The sequence below is a fragment of the Solanum tuberosum genome, unplaced genomic scaffold (genome assembly GCF_000226075.1).
Source record: "Solanum tuberosum cultivar DM 1-3 516 R44 unplaced genomic scaffold, SolTub_3.0 scf00413, whole genome shotgun sequence".
Classification (NCBI taxonomy): Eukaryota; Viridiplantae; Streptophyta; class Magnoliopsida; order Solanales; family Solanaceae; genus Solanum; species Solanum tuberosum.
The window spans coordinates 381588-402374 of NW_006239345.1; the positions used below are offsets into that span (position 1 = coordinate 381588).

The 20787-nt window shown below is 34.6% G+C and overlaps 2 protein-coding genes, 1 long non-coding RNA gene and 1 other non-coding gene across 6 annotated transcripts; 3 read left to right on the forward strand and 1 right to left on the reverse strand.

Moving 5' to 3' along the window:
- The first annotated feature begins 2200 nt into the window (after positions 1 to 2200).
- LOC102598249 (heterogeneous nuclear ribonucleoprotein 1) lies at positions 2201 to 14710 on the forward strand. 3 transcript variants are annotated; one of them, XM_006362968.2, is made up of 5 exons: positions 2201 to 2555; positions 3021 to 3246; positions 3562 to 4744; positions 14133 to 14178; positions 14273 to 14710. In XM_006362968.2, the coding sequence occupies exons 2-4, from the start codon at positions 3025 to 3027 to the stop codon at positions 14144 to 14146; spliced, it is 1419 nt and encodes a 472-aa protein (XP_006363030.1). In that variant the 5' UTR covers positions 2201 to 2555; positions 3021 to 3024; the 3' UTR covers positions 14147 to 14178; positions 14273 to 14710. The 3 variants fall into 3 exon arrangements, with proteins under 3 accessions (XP_006363030.1, XP_006363028.1, XP_006363029.1); XM_006362966.2 differs by having other exon boundaries at positions 14133 to 14710; XM_006362967.2 differs by having other exon boundaries at positions 2201 to 2524; positions 14133 to 14710.
- LOC107058017 (uncharacterized) lies at positions 6976 to 9450 on the forward strand. The gene is made up of 2 exons (XR_001471713.1): positions 6976 to 7674; positions 7764 to 9450. It is a non-coding gene; the product is annotated as an uncharacterized lncRNA (long non-coding RNA).
- Positions 14711 to 15900: 1190 nt separating the features above from the next.
- Positions 15901 to 18095, reverse strand: LOC102599017 (uncharacterized). Its single transcript, XM_006362969.2, has one exon. It carries the CDS (start codon positions 17312 to 17314, stop codon positions 16097 to 16099), a length of 1218 nt encoding a protein of 405 aa, XP_006363031.1. The 5' UTR covers positions 17315 to 18095; the 3' UTR covers positions 15901 to 16096.
- A 1664-nt stretch (positions 18096 to 19759) lies between these two features.
- On the forward strand, positions 19760 to 19840 carry TRNAL-CAG (transfer RNA leucine (anticodon CAG)). Its single transcript has one exon. It is a non-coding gene; the product is annotated as a tRNA-Leu (tRNA).
- Positions 19841 to 20787: the final 947 nt, after the last annotated feature.

A 20787-nucleotide genomic window follows, 5' to 3' on the forward strand; every position in this document is an offset into this window, starting at 1 on the left:
AATTTATATATGTACCAAAAAACCCAAGATATGTTATATCTAGAATATATCATAAATAATATTAAAGAGATATCAAGATTAAGATACTTAGCAAAAGAATATTATAATAAAATCTTTAACCAAACATAAGATGAATTCCGCACTCTCAAAAAATGGTTCAATCATATGTATGATATTCAGGAATATATAAAATTAGTTCTGCATATTTTTTGAACAATATACCTTTGCCTCTTGCTTATCCATGATATCTGAAGGTTGCTCCATTATCTATAAATATCTTAAGTATTTGAGAGTGTTTTTTTTATTTTATGAAAGATAAAAAATGTGTATATGAGATAAAATATATACACTGATTGCTATACTTTAACATATATCATGATATACACAAATATGCGGTGAAGATATACAGATGGAGTCATTTTCAATTATGAATCTTTAATTTTAAAATCATCTCAAAATTGCCTGGAATCATCTTTAAACACATAAAAAATAATACATATTTACGTTTTACGCTATCAATATGATATTTACGTCCTACGCCATCAATAATATATAAAATATATATTAAAATATTTAGCAATGTATCGTATCTCTTTCTTCATGATTTGCAAATTATGCAATTAGAGTATAGTTGTATGAATTTTACTCGCAATTGCGATGCAAACATGACTGGTTAAATAATCCAACACATGTATAAAAACCTAGCATTTCACAATTCACATATATACATATTTTGATAGGTGATGATAGAAGTCAATTGACCAATGAATAATCTTTTTTTTTTTTGGATTTATTTATCTATTTCATTTTCACTCATACTTGATCAATACTATTGCTAATGAACTTGAGCGAATATTTATGAATGTCGTTAACACAACCTTCTAAATCGTACCACGCAATGCAATAAAGATTTGAGATTTAAAATTAAATTAAATTATGTGTATTAAGTTTGATAAGATTTGCATAAGAAACATTAATTAAGAACGAAATAAAATTTTAAAAAAACGAAATTATGTGTATCAGGTTTTATAAGATTTACTTGAGAGACATTACTTAAAAAAGAAATAAGATTTTCAATTAGTGTCTAAATAACAAACTAGTAGTTGGGTAAATACCAATTATAATTAACATGAACTTTGACCTTGATACATAAGAATTAACGACTACAAAAAAAATAAATTTTGCTTTGCACATATATTCGTTTAAAGGATGAATATTTATATAAATAAAATGACTGGATTCTATAGTATTATATATAGGCACGATTCTGATATGCAATACTATAGGCTATTTTATTTTTATCTAATGTAAATTTAACTACACTATAAATCAGACTTTAAATTTGAATCAAACATCAAGCATCATTATTTCTTTGGTGTCTCAATCCCAACATGTTATTATCTGGAGCTATCACACAAATTTCTTATGAATTGTTCGTTTAGTGTGACCACGTGTAATTTTGCTGTCATGACGTAATATTCACATGAAAAAAATGAGAGTCAAGACGCTCATTCCTCGTCACGAGATAAATTATTGCTTAACATTGATGATACCGCCTGTAAGGAAAAAAAATAAAATTAACCAGTTAGATAACACTTATACAGAAATAACGTCATTGATTGAACATTAACCACGACTTTAAGTAGATCAATATTTCATCTTGGAAAACTATATCGGAACAACAAACATTTAATCATTCATGCATGATATTAATACTCGTTAAGTGTCGAAATTTAATATTAAATACTAATAACTAATTTAATTAATCGTCCAGATATCCTCTGTACTTTATTGATCTTATATTATTTTTCTTTTCTTAGCCAATCAACAATAAAAGATAATTAAGAAGTAAACATCATCATATAGTTTTTTTATTCTAAGTCTGATATTCATATTGGAGCCTCACTAAATTCGAATTCAAGTCCGGAACTCATATTTTTCTTTTTCAAATTTCAATTATTAGACAAATAAAGTGCAATGGGATAAAGTTCATCAACACCATTCATCATGGCACAACATGTGTGATTCTTTGAATTTCAAACAAGTTGGCTAAAATCAATGGTTGATGTTTCTCATAGACAGGACCATAGTATAGACATGCATGTACAAACATTAACATATGAAAATGTGTTAAGGATTTTTTCCCAGTAAGTATATATAGAATGAAATGGAAGACAAACAATCCCTTCCAAATTTATCAGATCAAAAAATTTCTTTGTTTTTCCCTTCTTCTTCACTACCACATATTCTCTCTTCTTACAAAAAAAAAAAGAAAAAGATAAATAAATTTAATATAAAATCAAAAAGATTAAATTTTTATATAAAATTAAAGGCTTAGAAACAATCTTTTCTTAGCTGAACAAATTTTGTATTCAAAATTGTTACATATTTGATTGGAAAGATTGGAAAGAGAAGAGAAAAGAGTGGGGACACCAAAGTTGGGGGGCAAAATATAGAGAAGGAAGAACAACGCCCTTCGTTCTACTATTGCCCCCTCTTTAGATCTTACTGTTTTCTCATCTGGGTATTCTTCAATCGGTTGATTCTTGATTTGGGTATTCATTTTTTTTTCCTATCAATTGTCTTTGTTAGATGTTGTTTTGGGTTGATGAAAGCATTTTGATTGTTGGGTCGATGCTGGTTTTGCTTGTTTGTTGGGTTTTACATTTTGATTCTAAATTTTGATTGATCGTTTAAGGATCCGATGCATTTTGATTGAATCTGATTATGTTTGATTGGTTTTGGTACTTTATTCATTGTAAAGGTGTGTTCTTTAGTTTTTTATTTTTCAATCTGCATTTTATTTCATTAAGTGGGAATTGAAAGTGAATCTAGATGGGTGTGTTCTTGTTGGAAAGTTAGGTGGACTTGTTGATGTATCTTTGATTTCATCAAGTTATGTTATTTTATGTTGTGCACATGAGAAATGGTAGTTTTTTGAGCTTTAAATTTGATATTATAGGATGATGATTGAGTACCTTGGAGATGAGGTTTTGAGGATTTTGATTTGTTGTTTGTAGGAAAATGCAATCTGATCTTGGGAAGTTATTCATTGGTGGAATTTCATGGGACACAAATGAAGAGCGTCTGAAGGAGTATTTTAGTACTTATGGGGAGGTTTTAGAGGCTGTAATTATGAAGGATAGGACTACTGGACGTGCCCGTGGTTTTGGTTTTATTGTCTTTGCTGATCCTGCTGTTGCTGATAGGGTAATCAAGGAGAAACACAACATTGATGGCAGGATGGTAAGCTGTTCTAGTTGGCAAATTTTGTTTTACAATTGGTTCCTTTTGATTTGTTGAACAAGGAGCATATAAGGTTGTCGTTTGAACTTCTGATGAGATTATACTTTTGGATGACACATAAAATCAATGGGAAATGTGGCACTGTAACGGAGAGTTAGCTTTATATATCTAAGTTTTCTTGGTACTAATTGTGTTTTACCGTGCACTAAACTGGCACATTGTTCCCATTCTTATGGCATATCACATCTGGAAGAGTGGTTATAATTAACTCTCAAATCTCTTCTTTTTACTCATCATGGTCTACTTATATTTCAGGTTGAAGCAAAGAAGGCTGTTCCTAGGGATGACCAGAGCACAATAAGTAGAAGCAGTCCTAGCATTCAGGGTTCTCCTGGTCCAGGACGTACAAGAAAAATTTTTGTTGGAGGTTTAGCATCCACAGTAACTGAGACTGACTTTAAGGAGTACTTTGAGCAATTCGGAACAATCACAGATGTAGTAGTTATGTATGACCATAACACTCAGAGACCAAGAGGCTTTGGGTTCATAACTTATGATTCAGAGGATGCAGTGGATAAAGTATTGCTTAAGCCCTTCCATGAACTGAATGGTAAAATGGTCGAGGTCAAACGTGCAGTCCCCAAAGAGTTATCACCAGGTCCAAGACTTGGTGGGTTCAACCATCCATTAAGTAGGATCAATAACTTCCTTAATGGATACACACAAGGATACTCTCCGAATACAGTTGCAGGATATGGAGTCAGGATGGATGGTAGATTTAGCCCCATTGCTGGAGGTAGGAGTGGTTTTGCTCCATTTGGTTCTGGTTATGGAATGGGGCTTAACTTTGAACCAGGGTTAAGCCCAGGATATGGGGGAAGTGCAAACTTTAACAGCAGCTTGAGCTATGGACGGGGACTGAACCCATATTATGTTAATAGTTCAAACAGAGTTGGTGGTCCTATTGGGTTTGATGGAGTAAATGGAGGAAATAGTTCATTCTTCAGCTCAGCAACTCGGAATTTGTGGGGAAATGGGGGTTTGGGTTATGGAACGAACTCCACAAGCTCTAGCACCTTTGCAGTAGCTGGAAATGGGAACACCGGGGCAGGAAACTTTAGCAACACTGGAGTTTGGGGTTCATCTTCAATTTCCCCTCAAGGTAGAGGAAATGTTTCTAACCAAAGTGGAAATCTTGGTTATGGGGGTGATGATAGTTTATATGGGTTGACTGGAGGCTATGGAAGAAATGTTACATCAAGTGGGGCTCCTACCTCATCATATCCTGCATCTAATGGTAGCTATGATGGGGCTTTTGCTGATTTTTACAATGGTGGTTTGGGATATAGTGATTCCACTTGGCGCTCTGCAAATTCTGAGCGAGATGGATCTGGTTCAATTGGTTATGCACTCGGCAATGCACCCTCAGACATGCCACCTAAAAATTCTGCTAGTTATGTTGGCAGTTATGGTGTTGGTAAAAGACAGTCAAACAGCGGTAAGCTTCTCACTATCCCTTTAAAGCCAGAGGTTGCTTCACCTTGCTAAATTTTCCTTTAATTTTCTGATGAACTTGGATTAATGTTGTTGGTACCATGATTTGTCATCAGAAGCAGGTGATTAACACACTTCTTTTGACTTACGACCTTTATACATCTAGGTTTTTCTTGTCGAAATTAAGTGCAAGAATCCTTATAGGGATTCACTCTGTAGAGAAGCATCTCTCATACTTGCATGTATGATGTGATGTCTAAACTATTTTAACTTGGCATCAAGTTCTTTTTCTAGAGCATGCTTGTGCTTCAGATTTTTGTTTACTCACTTTGAAAACTGCATTATGATTAAGAAGCTGTGTAGCTCGGACTCTTCAAAAATGCCAACAAATGCATGTCGGATCGTCCAAAAGTAGTGCTTTTTTGGAGGATCTGACATGGGTGCAGCAACATAGTTGGAGAGTCTGAGTAACATAGAATAGAAGCACAACATTATGAGTCAATGTACATAATTCCATTTATTTGAAAAGAAAGAGTCTCATGTCATTTTCAAATTATGGTGGATTAAAACAAGAAGGATCTCTGGATATTAGTTGAACCATTGATAAAAGGAAGCTTAAAAGGAGCTACAAGTTGGCCATTTGTGATTTATTTTAGGTTAGTTCAGTTGCGTAATGTAAAATTTTAGCTTTTATTACTAAAACTGTTTGCTTAATCGATGAAAGTGACATAGTGATATAAAGCAAGTGATGCAACTTCAAAGATCATACTCTTTAAACTTTAGGTGCAAAGCGATCTAAGTGAGAGACAAATGTTTCTGTACCATTTCCAAAAAAAATAAAGAAAAAAGAAGCAAATGTTTCTCTCAGCGCAACTTTAAAAGACGACAGGAAGAGAAAAGTAAAGCAATAAATATGCCTCTTGCTTACCTGAGTACTAGGATACCTCTCTAGGTACACTTTAGTGTTCTCTTGATTGTCTTCTTCTACTGTTTAGGTACACTTGTCTTCTTCTTCCCTCCAATTTATGATTAATAGGCTTATTGTAGGATTAAAAAAACTGACTCTTGCAATCAAAGGTAAACCTTTTCATTTTTATGTTCTCCAATTTATGATTTATAAGCTTATTGTTAGCTAAGTTGCTCGGACTCTTCACTTTTGGTGCCACACCCGTGTCGACACGACATGGGTGTGGGTGTGGGATCCGTGTCCGATTTGGTCAACGGATTTTGGGTACTTTGACCAAAATCGATGGGGAAAGTCTGGACAATTTTAATGATTCCTATAATCAATACAAAAGCTACGGTGAAATTAAAGGAAATGGAATACCTTTTATATATAAATTTCTATGTCACTCCTTTTTCCTTTAATCTCTTTCTAGGATTCTCCTCAATTTCTCCACATAATATCTCATAATCTAGGTTTTATAACTCTATTTTTAGATATTTTAATTATTTTTAGGCGAATCCCCGCACCTGTATCCATACATGGATCCATATCCCCGAATCTGAAAAATTAGATCATGAAGGATCCGACCTCTAGACCCGCACCCGTATTGGACACCCGCACCCGAGCAACTTAGATTGTTAGGATAAGAAAAAGTAACACTTGCAATGAAAGCTAATGCTAAATATTCAGCAAAGCAATTTAATATGAAAGTGAATTTTGCAAAGTAAATCTTTTATGATTGATTAATTGAAAACTGAAATTCAATGCATTGATTGAAGATTGAACTTATCAATTGTTTGATAGAAGTAATTTTGTGGTGGTATGTAAATTTGAGTTGGCTTGTTGGAATTAACATTTGTTCCATGTTGTATATTGGATGTTATGATTATTATAATTATAATTCGATGTTATAAACATAATATTTCTATGTTAGTGTACAGGAGCAGATCCCTTTTTCTGCTGTAAATTTTTTGCCTTGCATCTTCTTGATGCCTTCTAATGAAATTTCCTTACTTCATCAAAAAAAAATATTTCTATGTTAGTTACCCATCTGTTTCAATTTGTTTGTCTTACTTTCCGTTTTAGACTGTTACAAAAAGAATGCGTCTTTCCTTTTCTGGCAACTCTTTAATTTTAACTTTCCACATGACATGTTTAAGACCACAAGATTAAAAGACATTTTGGTACATTCTACATATCTTTAATTTAAAACCACAAGATTCAAAGGTCCTCTTTACCTTTTTAAACTCCGTGCCAAGTCGAAACCAAACAAACAAATTGAAAAGGAGGGAGTAATATTTTTTCCGTATATATGCACCTTACTTTGATGAAGCATGTACGTTGCTTCTTATTCCTTACTCTTGTTAAAAGTCCAATAAGTCTTGGTGGTTTTTTTTTTTGCTTTTTTACTTTCAGCTGATTCTAGCTGTTTCTGATCTTTCTTCATCCAGATTTGGTAATGACTTACTAATGTTTGGTGTTAATTCTTCATAAATATTGGGTTTCCATGATTAACATTGTTTATTTGATAATTGAACTTTTTTCATTCTCTACGGGAATTAAGGCCTGATGATGTACTCTGTCGTTATTGTTAGACTTCTATGTTCCGTTGTGCATCAAAGACACTGACCAGAAAATACAAGTGAATAGTGTAGTCTAAGTTATCGCTATACTATTGCATCCAAGGGTGTGGCCTAGTGACATATGAAGTTGATTGAGAATCTTGAGGTCCCAGGTTCTAATTCCACCGGAGGCAAAAACTATAAGTGATTTCTTTCCATATGTTCAAGCTTTTGTGGACAGAGTGACTCGGTACTTGTGCTGGTGGGAGGTAGCAGGTATCCTGTGAAATTAGTTGAGGTGCACGCAAGCTGAACCATATACCACGATTATACAAAAAGAAAAGTAATCGCTGTACTACTTGGTTCTGTTCCTGGCAGGCACTCATTGGTCTAGAGTGATGCTTATGGTCATAACATTCATCTCAGGTGGAGTAATTTTTCCGGTGAATTGTGTTCAGATAGATGCATTACCAATCGAAATTTCCATTAAACAACTGATTGGTACTTGTTTGTAGGATCAGAGACCAAAATCATCAACAATTTTATGGAGTAAGCAGATGGTAGGATATCATCTCGAAATCTTGAACTTAAGATAAAATATGATCTTCCAGATCTTAAAGGATACAAGGGAAAATTAAGAGATGGAATTTGAGAACTTCCTTTTTTTGAATAGATCATTACTATACCAGATCCTTTTCATGCCTCATTATCTTTTTATAATTTATATTTGATACAACAACAATAACATACCTAGTGTAATTCCAAAAGTGGGGTCTTGGGATGGTAGGATGTATGCAAACCTTACCTCTAGCTTTGTGGGATAGAGAGACTGTTTCCGATAGATTCTCGGCTCAAAATAAATGTAACTGATGCATGAAAGTAAGAGAAAGAAAGAGACATCAAAACAACAAATGTACAAAACAAGTGCAATAATAGATATTAATACACATGGGAAAGGGAACTACGTGATGCCTAAATCATACTACTAGAAGTACGACAACACTCGACTACCTACTATCTACCTAATTCTCAGCCTCCATACGTTCTAGCTAAGGTCATGTCCTCAGTCAGCTGAAGTTGTTCCATGTCCCCGTCCTAATTACCTCCCCCAGTTTTTTTTCGGCCTACCTCTACCTCTCCTAACTCCAGCTACAAACAACCTCTCACACCTCCTCATTGGCGCATCCTCACACTTCTTCTTCATATGTCAGAACCATCTTAGCCTAGCTAACTTTATCTTGTCCACTATGGTGGCCACTTCCACCTTGTCCCGTATAACTTCGTTCTTAATCATATCTCTCCTAGTATGCCCATACATCCATTTGAGCATCCTCATAATCTAAACATGAACATTTTTTATTAGCAAGCACTCTGCAGTCTGCCCCATACAATAGTGTGGGTCTAACCATCACTTTTTAGAACTTATCTTTAAATCTTAGCGACACATACTTATTGTACAGTACATTAATATCCCAGAGGGAAGCCTCCATTTCACCCAACCTGCACCAGTACAGTGTGTGACATCATTGTCATTGCCCCATCTCCTTCAATTATGGACCCAAGATACTTGAAGCTTTCTTTGTAAGGTATGGCTAGTGCATCGATCTTCACTTCCACCTCCACCTCATGTGTCACGGTGCTGGACTTGCACTCTAGGTACTCTGTGTAGTCCTGCTAAACTGAAATCTTTAAACTTTATGGCCTCTTTCCGAACTTCCTGCCTATCATTAATTCCATCATGCATTTTGTCAATCAATACTATGTCATATGCGAATAACATACACCATGACACCTCCCCTTGAATATGTCGTGTCAATTCGTCCATCGCTAATACAAAAAGGAACGGCTAAGGGTTGATTCCTGATGCAACCCAATCATGACTGGAAAGTGGTCCGAGTCTTTTCCCACTATCCTAACCCGGGTTGAGGCTCCATTGTGCATGTCTTTAATAACCCTAATGTAAGCCATAGATACACCTCTAAATAATTTACATTTGATACAATAGGCTTTTTCTATGTGGTGTCTCTCTTTCATACAATCCCTTTGATAGACTTGGACGACTTTGGAGTACTCTTTAGCTTTGTTAGAATTTTGAATTTCCTTTGAGGACAATTATCCCTTTCTTATTAAGTTAAATATTTTATTGATGTTGGGATAAGAAACTCCTGTATACAAGTAGTATACCAAAAAGTAAAGAGCCTTTACCAAAATATGGTTCTCTACAAAAGTCATCCAATCATCCATACAAGTAGAAACCTCATGGGTGACCGAAAAAGAAACTAAAAACACAGGGCTATTCCTCAGGCATGTCATTCTCGACTCCTTCAAATACTTTCCTATTTCTCACTTTCCAAATCACCTACATAGGGGCAAGAGGGATTACATCTTGTGCCCTTGGTCTTCTCTTCTTTTTCTTGAAATCCTAACTGCACACTGCTCTCTTTACTGTATCTGGCATCACCCCATAGTGCTCTGAACCTATTCAAGACCGTCCACGCGTTGTTACGTGACAATGCAAGAGGAGGTGATTTATAATTTCTCCTGATTATCTGCACATAAAACAGCATCAAACATCTGTAATCCTCCTCTTCCTCAGGTTATCATCAGGATGGCTCCCTAGCTGGTTGCCACTTAGAAAGCACACTTTTTAGGTTCCTGTGGTATCCATATCGAAAAATGCGGAAAAGCCACCTCCTCCCTCACCAACAGTTTCTGGTAACAAGCTTTATCTGAGATTCTGAGGTGTGCCCCACCTCCAAAGTGTGCGATACTCTCTGCTTGCAAAGTAGTTCCACTAGACTTTGGATTCCCACATCTTTCAATCCTGTAAGTTCCTCATATATCTCAGATGCCATAGAACTACCTGTTCTTGTACCTTGTGTAAGGTTTGTAGCATTTATACATCATGGTGGAATGAATAAATTTGGGAATCTTGTCTGGAAGTTTTTTTGGAAGTTCTGCTGCCTCAGATTCTTTGCAGTTCTTCCCATTATGGTTCTTGGACATGGAATAATTTATCTTTTGGAAATGAAATTTGTTTTTTCCGAATGTACGTGCAAGTACTATAGGCTGTGATATTTTCCATGTCAAAATAATAAAAGAATACTTTAAGAATATTAATCAAAGATTACTTTCTTAATTCCACAGTAAGCGAAAATGGCTACCATATTTTACGGAGGGAGCAGTGTGCTTATGCATTTAAAGTTTAAGCCCATGGATTCTATCCCAAAGCTGTCACTGTCTTTAAGTAGCTTGGGTTGAATTGCTCCTTTTATTCCGTCGGAAAAATCTTTGAGATACTGCATTGTCTTTTAAGCAAGTTATGACCTTTATATGGGTGAAGGTTGCGGGAGGTGCTTCTTTAAAGTCTTTTCTGAGTCCCACTGGGCCAAAGCCAGTAGTACTTTTATGTTTTGGTAGATTGAGCTCAATCACCGATCAATCACTCACCTTTTCAAGTTATGGCCTGCACAGAATTTTAGAATTGGTTCTTATTTATAATATCTTTGTTTTGCTTTTCCTTTTAATGAAAATCTGTTGCTTAATTTCAAATGCCCATGTACTTAATCTAGGGGTGGGCATAAAAACCGGACCTAACCGAATCAATTCGGTTCGGATTTGGTAAATTTTATTAATACTTCGGTATTTCAGTTTGGTCCTTGGTATTAGGGGTCCCAGTACTTCGGCTGTACCGAAGTTTAATAACATTCATTCAAATTTCATACTTCACTTAAAATTCAATCCAATATGCATTCAGAATTTTTTTCCCAGTAGGCCCAAATCCCATTCCTGTAAAATGTAAATTCAACCCCAAGTCCCAAGGCCTTAACCCATTCCCAAATCTGAATGCTACTGCTCGTTTTATGTTGTTGCTGTGTGCTGTTCATTTTATGAGGCTTGAGTGCTTGTTGCTGACTGTCCAGTGCTACTGCAGACTGCTTATTGCCGGTCATTTGTGTTGATTGTTGCATTGTTGCTGGCTGCTGCAAAGTGCAAGTCTACTATTGTCATTAATGCATGAGCCTTTCTTTGGTCTTTAGGCAGTGACTGCTGGCCTGCTGCTCGTTGCTTTCTTGGCAGTGGGTACTGGACAGTGGCTGTGCTCAAACTTCAAAGAATCATTGCTGAAATTTTCAATTTTGAAAACAATTGCTATTAAATATTTTATTATACTTTAGTTGTTCCATTCAAAAAGTACCGAAGAACTGAATTAAAAAGATCGAACTTTAAAGAAAAAGAATTGAACCGGATTAGTTTGATACAATATTCTGTACACACTATTGACAAACCAAAAAATCGAAGAAAACGAATGCCCACCCCTAACATATTCTATGTCAAAGACCACTACTATTGATTTAACTTGTGATCCGTTCCCTCTGTATTCACTTTCTAATTATGATCTTTTGATGTCAATATAGTGTGCATGGTTTTTATTTCCTTCCCTATTATTTACATAATCTTCTGAGCCTACTATATTGACATAATCTTCTGAGCCTACTATATTGACATAATCTTCTGAGCCTACTATATTGACATAATCTTCTGAGCCTACTATATTGACATAATCTTCTGAGCCTACTATATTGACATAATCTTCTGAGCCTACTATATTGACATAATCTTCTGAGCCTACTATATTGACATAATCTTCTGAGCCTACTATATTGACATAATCTTCTGAGCCTACTATATTGACATAATCTTCTGAGCCTACTATATTGACATAATCTTCTGAGCCTACTATATTGACATAATCTTCTGAGCCTACTATATTGACATAATCTTCTGAGCCTACTATATTGACATAATCTTCTGAGCCTACTATATTGACATAATCTTCTGAGCCTACTATATTGACATAATCTTCTGAGCCTACTATATTGACATAATCTTCTGAGCCTACTATATTGACATAATCTTCTGAGCCTACTATATTGACATAATCTTCTGAGCCTACTATATTGACATAATCTTCTGAGCCTACTATATTGACATAATCTTCTGAGCCTACTATATTGACATAATCTTCTGAGCCTACTATATTGACAAGCAAAGCCACCTTAGTTGGGGTTTAGTTTCTTGATCATCTCTGTACTCAATTCTGTTCGTACTTTGAGAGATAGTGAGGAACTTATCACATGACTTGACTGAGAATCATTTTCTGATGATTGTTAAAGGCATTTTATTGAGCATCTAGCAACAAGAAAGTGCTGTAGAAGTCTTTACAGAAAGACACTTTAACAGCAACAACAAGGATAGGATGTATGCAGGGGTAGAGAGGTTGTTTCACATAGACCCTCAGCTCAAGAAAAAAGTTTTACAAAACAGGTTTGAGGAAAAAAAGCCTGAGATGAAAATATCTAAGAAAAGAAAAGCACTTGAATAAGAGAATTCCATCCTTTTGCTCATACCATACCAGTGAATCTGGTTGCACAGGGAGAATCTACACGTCATCCATCTTCTTCGGCAGCACAGCGATGCTGTCTACTTCCCAGTCTAAACAGTCCTTAAACAGATTCCCAGTCATTGGCAATAAAGCAATGAGCTATAGTTATCTCTATGTATGCTCCAAACATGAATAAATCAGGGAATTGCTCTTTAAGAGGACATCCTGCCAAAAGAATATTCATTTTCCTTTCCTACTTTGAAGCAAGTCTTTTCAGAGAATTCATCCTCATAGATTTCTTATAAATTTCCATATTCCAACCTCATTAGAGCCATTACCTGTCGATTAAGTACCAAGACTCTGGAGCTTAGCTTGCTTGAATTACTTCCCGAAGAATCTCTTCTTCTCATGTATCTCCAAAATGATTGAATTACATGTTTCTTGTGAAACCTCAAAATTTTGACCCCAAGTTCTCCTTGTGTGATATATTCAGTCTGATTAACAAGATCTGTTCTCCTTGTTGCCTTCCCAAAGGAAGTTTCTCTTAATCTGTCTTGCCCCTTTCCCAACTGTTGCTGGGATGGAAACTAGGACATCATGCATGTGGGCAGGGATTCTAGAGCACCATTAGTAAGTGTTTGCCACCTAAGGATAGGTATTGCCTTTTCCTGTTTGAAAGATTTTCTCCACTTCCTCAATGACTTTCTATACCTTTGTTAATTAATGCGTTGCACCCAAAGGCATTACTGGAGAAGTAGTGGGGAGACACCATAAGCTGAAGCCCAATATGTCTGCCATCTGCTGGTTGGTAGTCTCAAATATGACCTTTTGAGCCGAATGGAACAAAAATCGATAGAGTGCATTGCCTGTGGCTACTCTATCACATCATGTCCCTGGAAAAAGACCATTAAAGTTTGTTTATACTTCTCTAATGACGTGGGACAGAGCTATTTAAAATTGGAATGTAGTATGGCTGATAATTTGTCCTAGGCTGGGTACAGATACTATTTTCTGTGGCTCCATTACTGCTCTTTATTTGTTGCTCACTCATCTGACTAGAAAAACTAATACATATGTCATGTTTTCTTTTCTCGAACTATATTGCATGTTCTGGAGAAAGAGAATAAAGATACTTCCCATGAATAATAATGCTTCACGGAACATGGCTGCGAGTTCATTGAAGATTCTGTATTTGCTAACCATCACCATTCCTTAAAGATCTAGGGAAGTGTTGATACACATCAGTTTAGAAGGAGCAAAATAAATTCAAAGATTTGACTTGAATATTGTTATCTATGTTGATAGCTACTGGAGCAAATAGAAGTTCTTTTTTCTTATCACTGTTTGTTTTTCTGACCTAAAAGATTTTGGTAATTCCTTGTATCCTACTTGTTGTTTGCATATTTGTTTCTCCCTCTCTTTTCTTTCCTTTTGCTATTTGTTGCATATGATGTCCAATCATGGCTCATCTTAATCTACTGATTTTGTATTTATGCAGGGATTGGTGGCTAGGAGAATATTGGCAAGCAAGCGTGTTACATTAGGTGAAACTTTGGTGTAGAATTTGAATCATGAATTTTGCATACTTCTATAGCTATATGAAGTTGAGAGGTTAAAGAATTGGATATCCTTTTGTAGGGCTAACTGGAGTTGCTTGTTTTGAAGGTCTAGAGATAGAAGTTTACAAGATTTTGTGCTAAAGGGTTTTTTGTTTTGAGTTTATGTCTTTAGGAATTCCCCCTTTTTTGTTTTCCTTGAGTGAGGTGTAAAATCAGATTGCGGCATATAGTCAGAAATGTATCGTGCATCTCTGGTGAGGCAACGATACATACAACAACATAGACAGAAAGTTTTGCGTAAAATTTTTAGAGTTAAATGTTTTTTGCTGTAACGTTGCAGATTCTCGTCTGGTAATGTGTTTGTTCTGTAGTTTCCCTTAAATGGGATTTTCCTTTTTTCATTTGGATGTAAGGGAGGTTGTTGATTTAGTGTGATACATTTTAGGGATACCCATCTAGGGTCTCCTAATGAATAATTTACTGCATATTGATGCTATTCACTTGTTCTAAATTCTCAGTCATTGATAGTGTAACTTTTTATCTGGATGACTTCTAAATTTACATATCAATCAATAACTAAACCATGCTTCCATCTGGTATTTATGCCTAAGTAGAGATGTTCTAGCAAATTCAGTATTCAAAGGATTTGTCATAGTTACCTGTTTTCACAGTAGTTATAAACCTTATACTGCTCTTCATATTGATACTCAAACCTCTCTATAACAAACAACATTTCACTATGATAACCAAGTTTTTACTGGGTTTTTGATGTTATGTTACTCCATCGTCTCAATTTATAAGACTTTTTTTTTTGCTTTCTGGGAGTTAGTTTGACTAATCTTTGACGTCATTAAATAGAGTTTTTGACTGTATAAGCCATGCTTTGAGACATTTGCATAGGCAGAGAGTTAAATTCGAGAAAGCGGCCTCTTTTCTGCCTTTCTTGCTTGATTCGTCTTTCATGTACAATTCAATTCGATGAAAGAAAATTTAACACATCAAGGAAATGCCAAATTCATGTATAATAACTTCAAAATTTCTTGAATTTCATGTGATATTTTCATACCTTTGAAACATAATTTTATCATTTGTCTGACTATTATTACCTCATTCTAACATTATACTTGTGAAAAATTAAAGTAGGTCATATAAAGTTGGACAGTGGAAAGACCCCATATTGAGAAGCTATCAAACTAATAATAGAACTAGAAAGGTCTGAACACAATTTTTGCCATAAATGTCAAATTTATAAGTAGAATATAGTCAAGCAAAGTACTCCACCATGACTAAATCATTTGGTATTCAATTGTTTAAGAGACCAGTACCAATCATGCTAATATATTCTGTCATAAGATATGCCATGTTATTTGTATCTATTTATATTGCATTGAGTTGGAATCTTCAACAGAAGAGTACACCAACACCCTTGCTTTGGTAAATTTTCTACATTTTTTAGCTACAGTAGGACAATTTTCCGCAGTTCAAGCTGTGGAAGGATCCAACATTAGAGTAGCCTGTCTACATCACACCCCTTAGGGTGCGGCGCTTTCCCTGACCCTGCTAACATGAGATGCTTTGTGAACCGGACGGTCCTTTATAGTCAGGTCATGAAATAAGCTATCACCAAGTCTAGAACTCAAGTGTTAGGAAATGAAAGGTTTCATAACTTGTTGAACTCAGTGCTAGAAAATGAATAAAGACAGTGGATTGTGAATTGACAGGAACCAAGAAAAGTTAAATAACATTAGTTAACAACATTTCTAATACAGCAACAGGAAAAGTTCATAGAAAACATCTTCCTGATTAGCCTAATTAAACTGAAAACATTCCATTCTATGCTCAACTACAAGCAAGTAAGTTCAGGTAGATAAAAACATACAAGTGATTTCTTTTGTCAACCTTTTCAGTAGAAGGCACTACTACCATAAAACACTCTTGGGCTTTGGCCATTTGGGCGCGCCTGTGGTCTCTCACTTGAACTGGAGTTCTCTGTTTTGTCATTTCCATTTTCAATGTCCAGAGGAAGTTTCATCTTTTCTAGAGCTTCCGTGAATTGCTGCATACTTTTCTTATATATATCAACTATGTCTTGCTGCACAACCTGCTTCTCTGGTACAATGCTCACGTTGACAACTGGCAGCGTAAACGTGCTAACAGGTACAACAGGCGAGGTGCTATCAACCTCTTTAGCACTGTCTTTAGTATCATTCAGAGGCAGTGCAGATTCCTCCTTCGTAGCGCTTGATCTCTGTTTGATGATTGAGTTTGATGGAGGACTTTTGGCAGAGGCACTCAGGGTGGGAGTCTCTAACTTCTTGATTTCAGTGGCATCTTGACCTTCAACAGCCACACTTTCTGGTGTAATCTCAACGTTTTCGGAAGAGATGTGTTCACCATTTTCCTTAGAGTCTATATGGTCAGAGCTTTGACCATCCAATTCAGTGCAGGGAATTGCATAATACTCGGTAACCATTCGTTCATTTTCTTTCACAATTTGGGGATCCGGGAATTCAATCTTAACCAGTTCACAAGGAATACTCTCAGCTATTTCACCACCATTTGCTGCAGCCAAAGAATGGCGTGGTATGGGAATTTCCAAGACTTCCGGGGTTGCACCAGTATATGTTAGTGTCAATTGCACAAAACCCGACGGAGAATGGAAAAGATCACTCGATGACAAGGTGAATTCTTGTTCTAGCTTCCCATTCTCAGCAAGAATATCACAAAGAGATACTAAAGTTAATCCCAACAACTGATCCTGCATATAATTCTTCACCCTACTCATCATCCATATCTCACATCTCACTGATGTTTCAATAGTCTTGACATTAAGTCGAAGACTCTGATCGAAAACCGGATTCTGCCCCCCACCATTAATAGTATCAGTTGAAACAGCTTCTTCAGGATTACTAGTTAAGGAAACCTTAGCATACACATCTTGTTTATGATATATACATATGTTATGTATATCCCTTGCTTGATGCACATGAACATCAAGAACCCCAATAAACCCCTCTACATTCCTAATCACACCACCCTTCCCTAGACAATCAGCTTTTGTTTTGTCATGAACAACAAGGGATTCTGATTCTTCCATACTGACTACTTGATGACAGTCCATTATTTTAAAAAAAAACTCACAAAATCAAAGTTGGCTACTCAAAGTTACAAAAACTGACTGTTCCCTAAAACTCTCAAATGACAAAAAAAAAAAAGAGTATTTCAAGAAATCCAAACAACAATAGCACAAACCTTAGATTTTTTTGGGGGGAATTGAAATACTTACCTACTAGAGAGCCATAGCTGAACTTTGTCACAGCTTCCAACACTTCAAGATTCACTGCTTAAGTCAAAAAAAGACTGAATTTTTAACAAAATTGTAGCACAACTGGCAGACCAAATCAAGAATTAAATATTTGGGTGGCTGTCTCAAAACTCTCTAGAGCCCCCAACATAAAAGACTAAAGACAGCAAACCCAAGAACCCCAAAATGTAAAATTCTACACTAAACAATCAATCAAGCAGCACAAAGTCCAAAAAAGCAACCACTACCCTTTTATAATTGGACACCATATTCAAGAACTCAAAGCAAAAATTCAAGAAAAAGAAAAAGGGAACCAATAATACACAAATATCTAGAAGATAGCAGAAAATGTGAGGACACAGAGAGAGAAAAGAAAGACTATAGTAGTAGAAATATGGAAGGGGTATTAGTATACTCCAAAAAAATCTTTTCTTTTTCTTGCTTTTTGGGCCTTTTGTGCATAAAAAGTCAATCTTTGAGTCTAATAATTTAGGTGGGGAGTAATGGCTAGTTAAAACTCTGAAGTCTGAACTGAAAGTTTGAAACTGTAGAGAATTCAGCTGTTGAAAGGAAAATCATAGGATTCATCAATTATATGACTGGAGCTGCCATTTTTATACAACATACACATAACACAATAATGTTGTGATAATTTGAATGCAGATTTTAATAAGGGAAAAGAGTATGATATATTCTCGTTGTAAAAGTGGCTCATATATATCCTTATTGTTATACAAATGACTTACATATATCTTTTTTCTCTAACGGAAGTGAAAAAATTAATTTTAGTTAATTTTTTTAATTCTTTTAAAAAAAAATATAATCTCATATGAGTATATTTTAATCCTCCTCAAACATATATATGTTTTTTTAATTTTTTTTTGTTTCGATGACTAATTTAGATTTATTATTTTGATGGTCAAATTTATTTAAGTTTTGCTAATGTTCTTGTAAAATTTATTATAGATGACACAATTTTTTTCTTTAAATACAAAAACTTTACAATATATCCAAAAAAATAGTTTTAAATTATAATATAGCCACGAAAAAAATAGTTTTAAATTTTTTTCTTTACACTAAGGAATGAAAGAACAAATAGAATAAGAATAAGAAACTCAAATAATAATCAAAAAGTCAAAAAATAATTTATGTTCGAAAAAATTAAAATATACCTTGAAATTTAATAGAAAAATCATATATACCCCTAAATAATGTTTTAAAAAAATCAAAAGTAAAAAATATAAATTTAAAACTAATTTTTTTCACTTCCGTTAAATGAAGAGTATATGTGAACTCATTTTGTAACGGTAGGGATATATGTGAGCTGTTTGTATAACGATAATGATATATATATGCCACTTTTATAATGAAAGGCATATCAACTTCAAATGATAAAATTGAGGGATATATCATGTCCTTTTCCATTTTAATAATAATGAGCCTTTTTTTTTTGGAAATAATAATGGACACATTCAATTATTGAAATCTTTGAACCGTAACCTTAATTTGACTTGACTTTTGACGATTTGACTACTACTTTCAATATGTTTGAAAAAAAATGTAAATTTCTAATGACTTCTCTTTTGTGGTTATCTCGAGAGGTTATATGTAGAGGTGCATACCGGTACAACCTCAAAAATTAATATTTGGCAAATTAATAAACTTTTTAAGATAATATTTTTTTTTTTGCTCTTAATTTAAGTTAGTGTAAAAAATCAGTGATTTTGATAAGATAGTATTTTATCAGAAGAATCCTCTATAAATATATGGTTCCATTAGTATTATAAATTAATATTCAAAAATTTCAATGTTGTCTTCTTGAACTGCACCAAAAAATTGTAAAGAGTTGTAGACGCGATAAGAGTTTCCTTATGTGCAATTGGGTTCCAAAGGTATTATATCATTAACAATGTTTTCTCTGATGGTATCCACAGTTTCTTCTGAACATGTATCATTTTCACCCGTGTAATCTAACAAGCAATTGACATCCATTTTATTGCGATAACCGAGATTATTAATCATGACTTCAAATTAATAAATATTATTTTCACAAGAGGGTTCATTTAAATTCTGTGAGACTTCATATAATCAAAATTAACCTTTATTAAATCTTAAAATTACTCTTTAAATTAATAAATATTAATTTATCTATTAAATAATACTTCTACAAAATAAAAAAATAAAAAAATTCCATGGTCCCAATATGTGATTTAGCTATTGTAATATAATTTAATTGAAGAAATCAATAAAGTAAATACAAATGTCAAGATGGCCGAGTTGGTCTAAGGCGCCAGTTTCAGGTACTGGTCCGAAAGGGCATGGGTTCGAATCCCATTCTTGACATATTTTTTTTCTTTTTTCTTTTTTAGTGAGTCTTTTTAGGATTGGGCCAACCCAATGGGCCCATGAAAGATTAGTTTGATTAGCCTTTCTCTTAGTGTGTCTTTTTAGCCTTGGGCCACCAATGGGCCCATGGAATTAAAGTGAGAACAAGATCTGAGATTGACTAGCTAAAAAGTCACTCTCAGAGCTGGTACACTATATACACCAAAGTTTCAAACTTTGATACTCACCAATATGTGATTTCGATTCGATAATGAACACTAAATGAAAGAGACAAAACAACTTTCTTGCCCGCCTGCAATTGATTGAAGACTTATTTCGATTAGGTCAAATTCCAACAATGTACTATGACTATTGGCGAAACTAAAAATTTCGTTAAGGGTGTTCAAGATTTAATATATACGTAATAAAAAATAATTTTACACCTATATACTTCATATAATTTTTTGTATGCATGATATAATTTTTTGATGAAGGGTGTTCGACTGACCACCCTTCACTACATGTGGCTATGCCACTAGTACTATCCTAGACCTTTGTCTATCCCGATATTCGTAGAAATTCATAGTTAGGTTTCCTTGGCCCTCTCATCATCCAAAAGAGGGAAAATAGGCTGCAATTAGGAAACGAAGTCCTTATTTTCCTGTAAGTAAAGTTTAGGCATATATAATTGATGAATAGTTGTAGGATATAAAGTCCTCCAGCATATAGGCAATCCTTAATTCATCCACAATGTTAGTGTTACTTCATGTATTTAGTATGGTAAATCATAAAACTATTAAAATGAAAAGAAAAAGAATATTTGAGTCCACAAAATTTAATGTGTATCCTTAAGGAATTTAATCCCCTCATTGTACCCGGGATTGTAGATTATTTCCTCCCGAAATAAAACGGATAACCTATTAAAGAAGTAGCAATACCTCAAACTTCAATAACTTCAGCGAACT

Bases quoted from the DNA above. Each gene is read 5' to 3' on its own strand.
- LOC102598249 (XM_006362966.2), top strand. From the start codon at position 3,025: ATGCAATCTGATCTTGGGAAGTTATTCATTGGTGGAATTTCATGGGAC. The intron at 3,247-3,561 runs GTAAGCTGTTCT...CTTATATTTCAG, and splicing joins ACAACATTGATGGCAGGATG to GTTGAAGCAAAGAAGGCTGT.
- LOC102599017 (XM_006362969.2), bottom strand. From the start codon at position 17,314: ATGGACTGTCATCAAGTAGTCAGTATGGAAGAATCAGAATCCCTTGTT.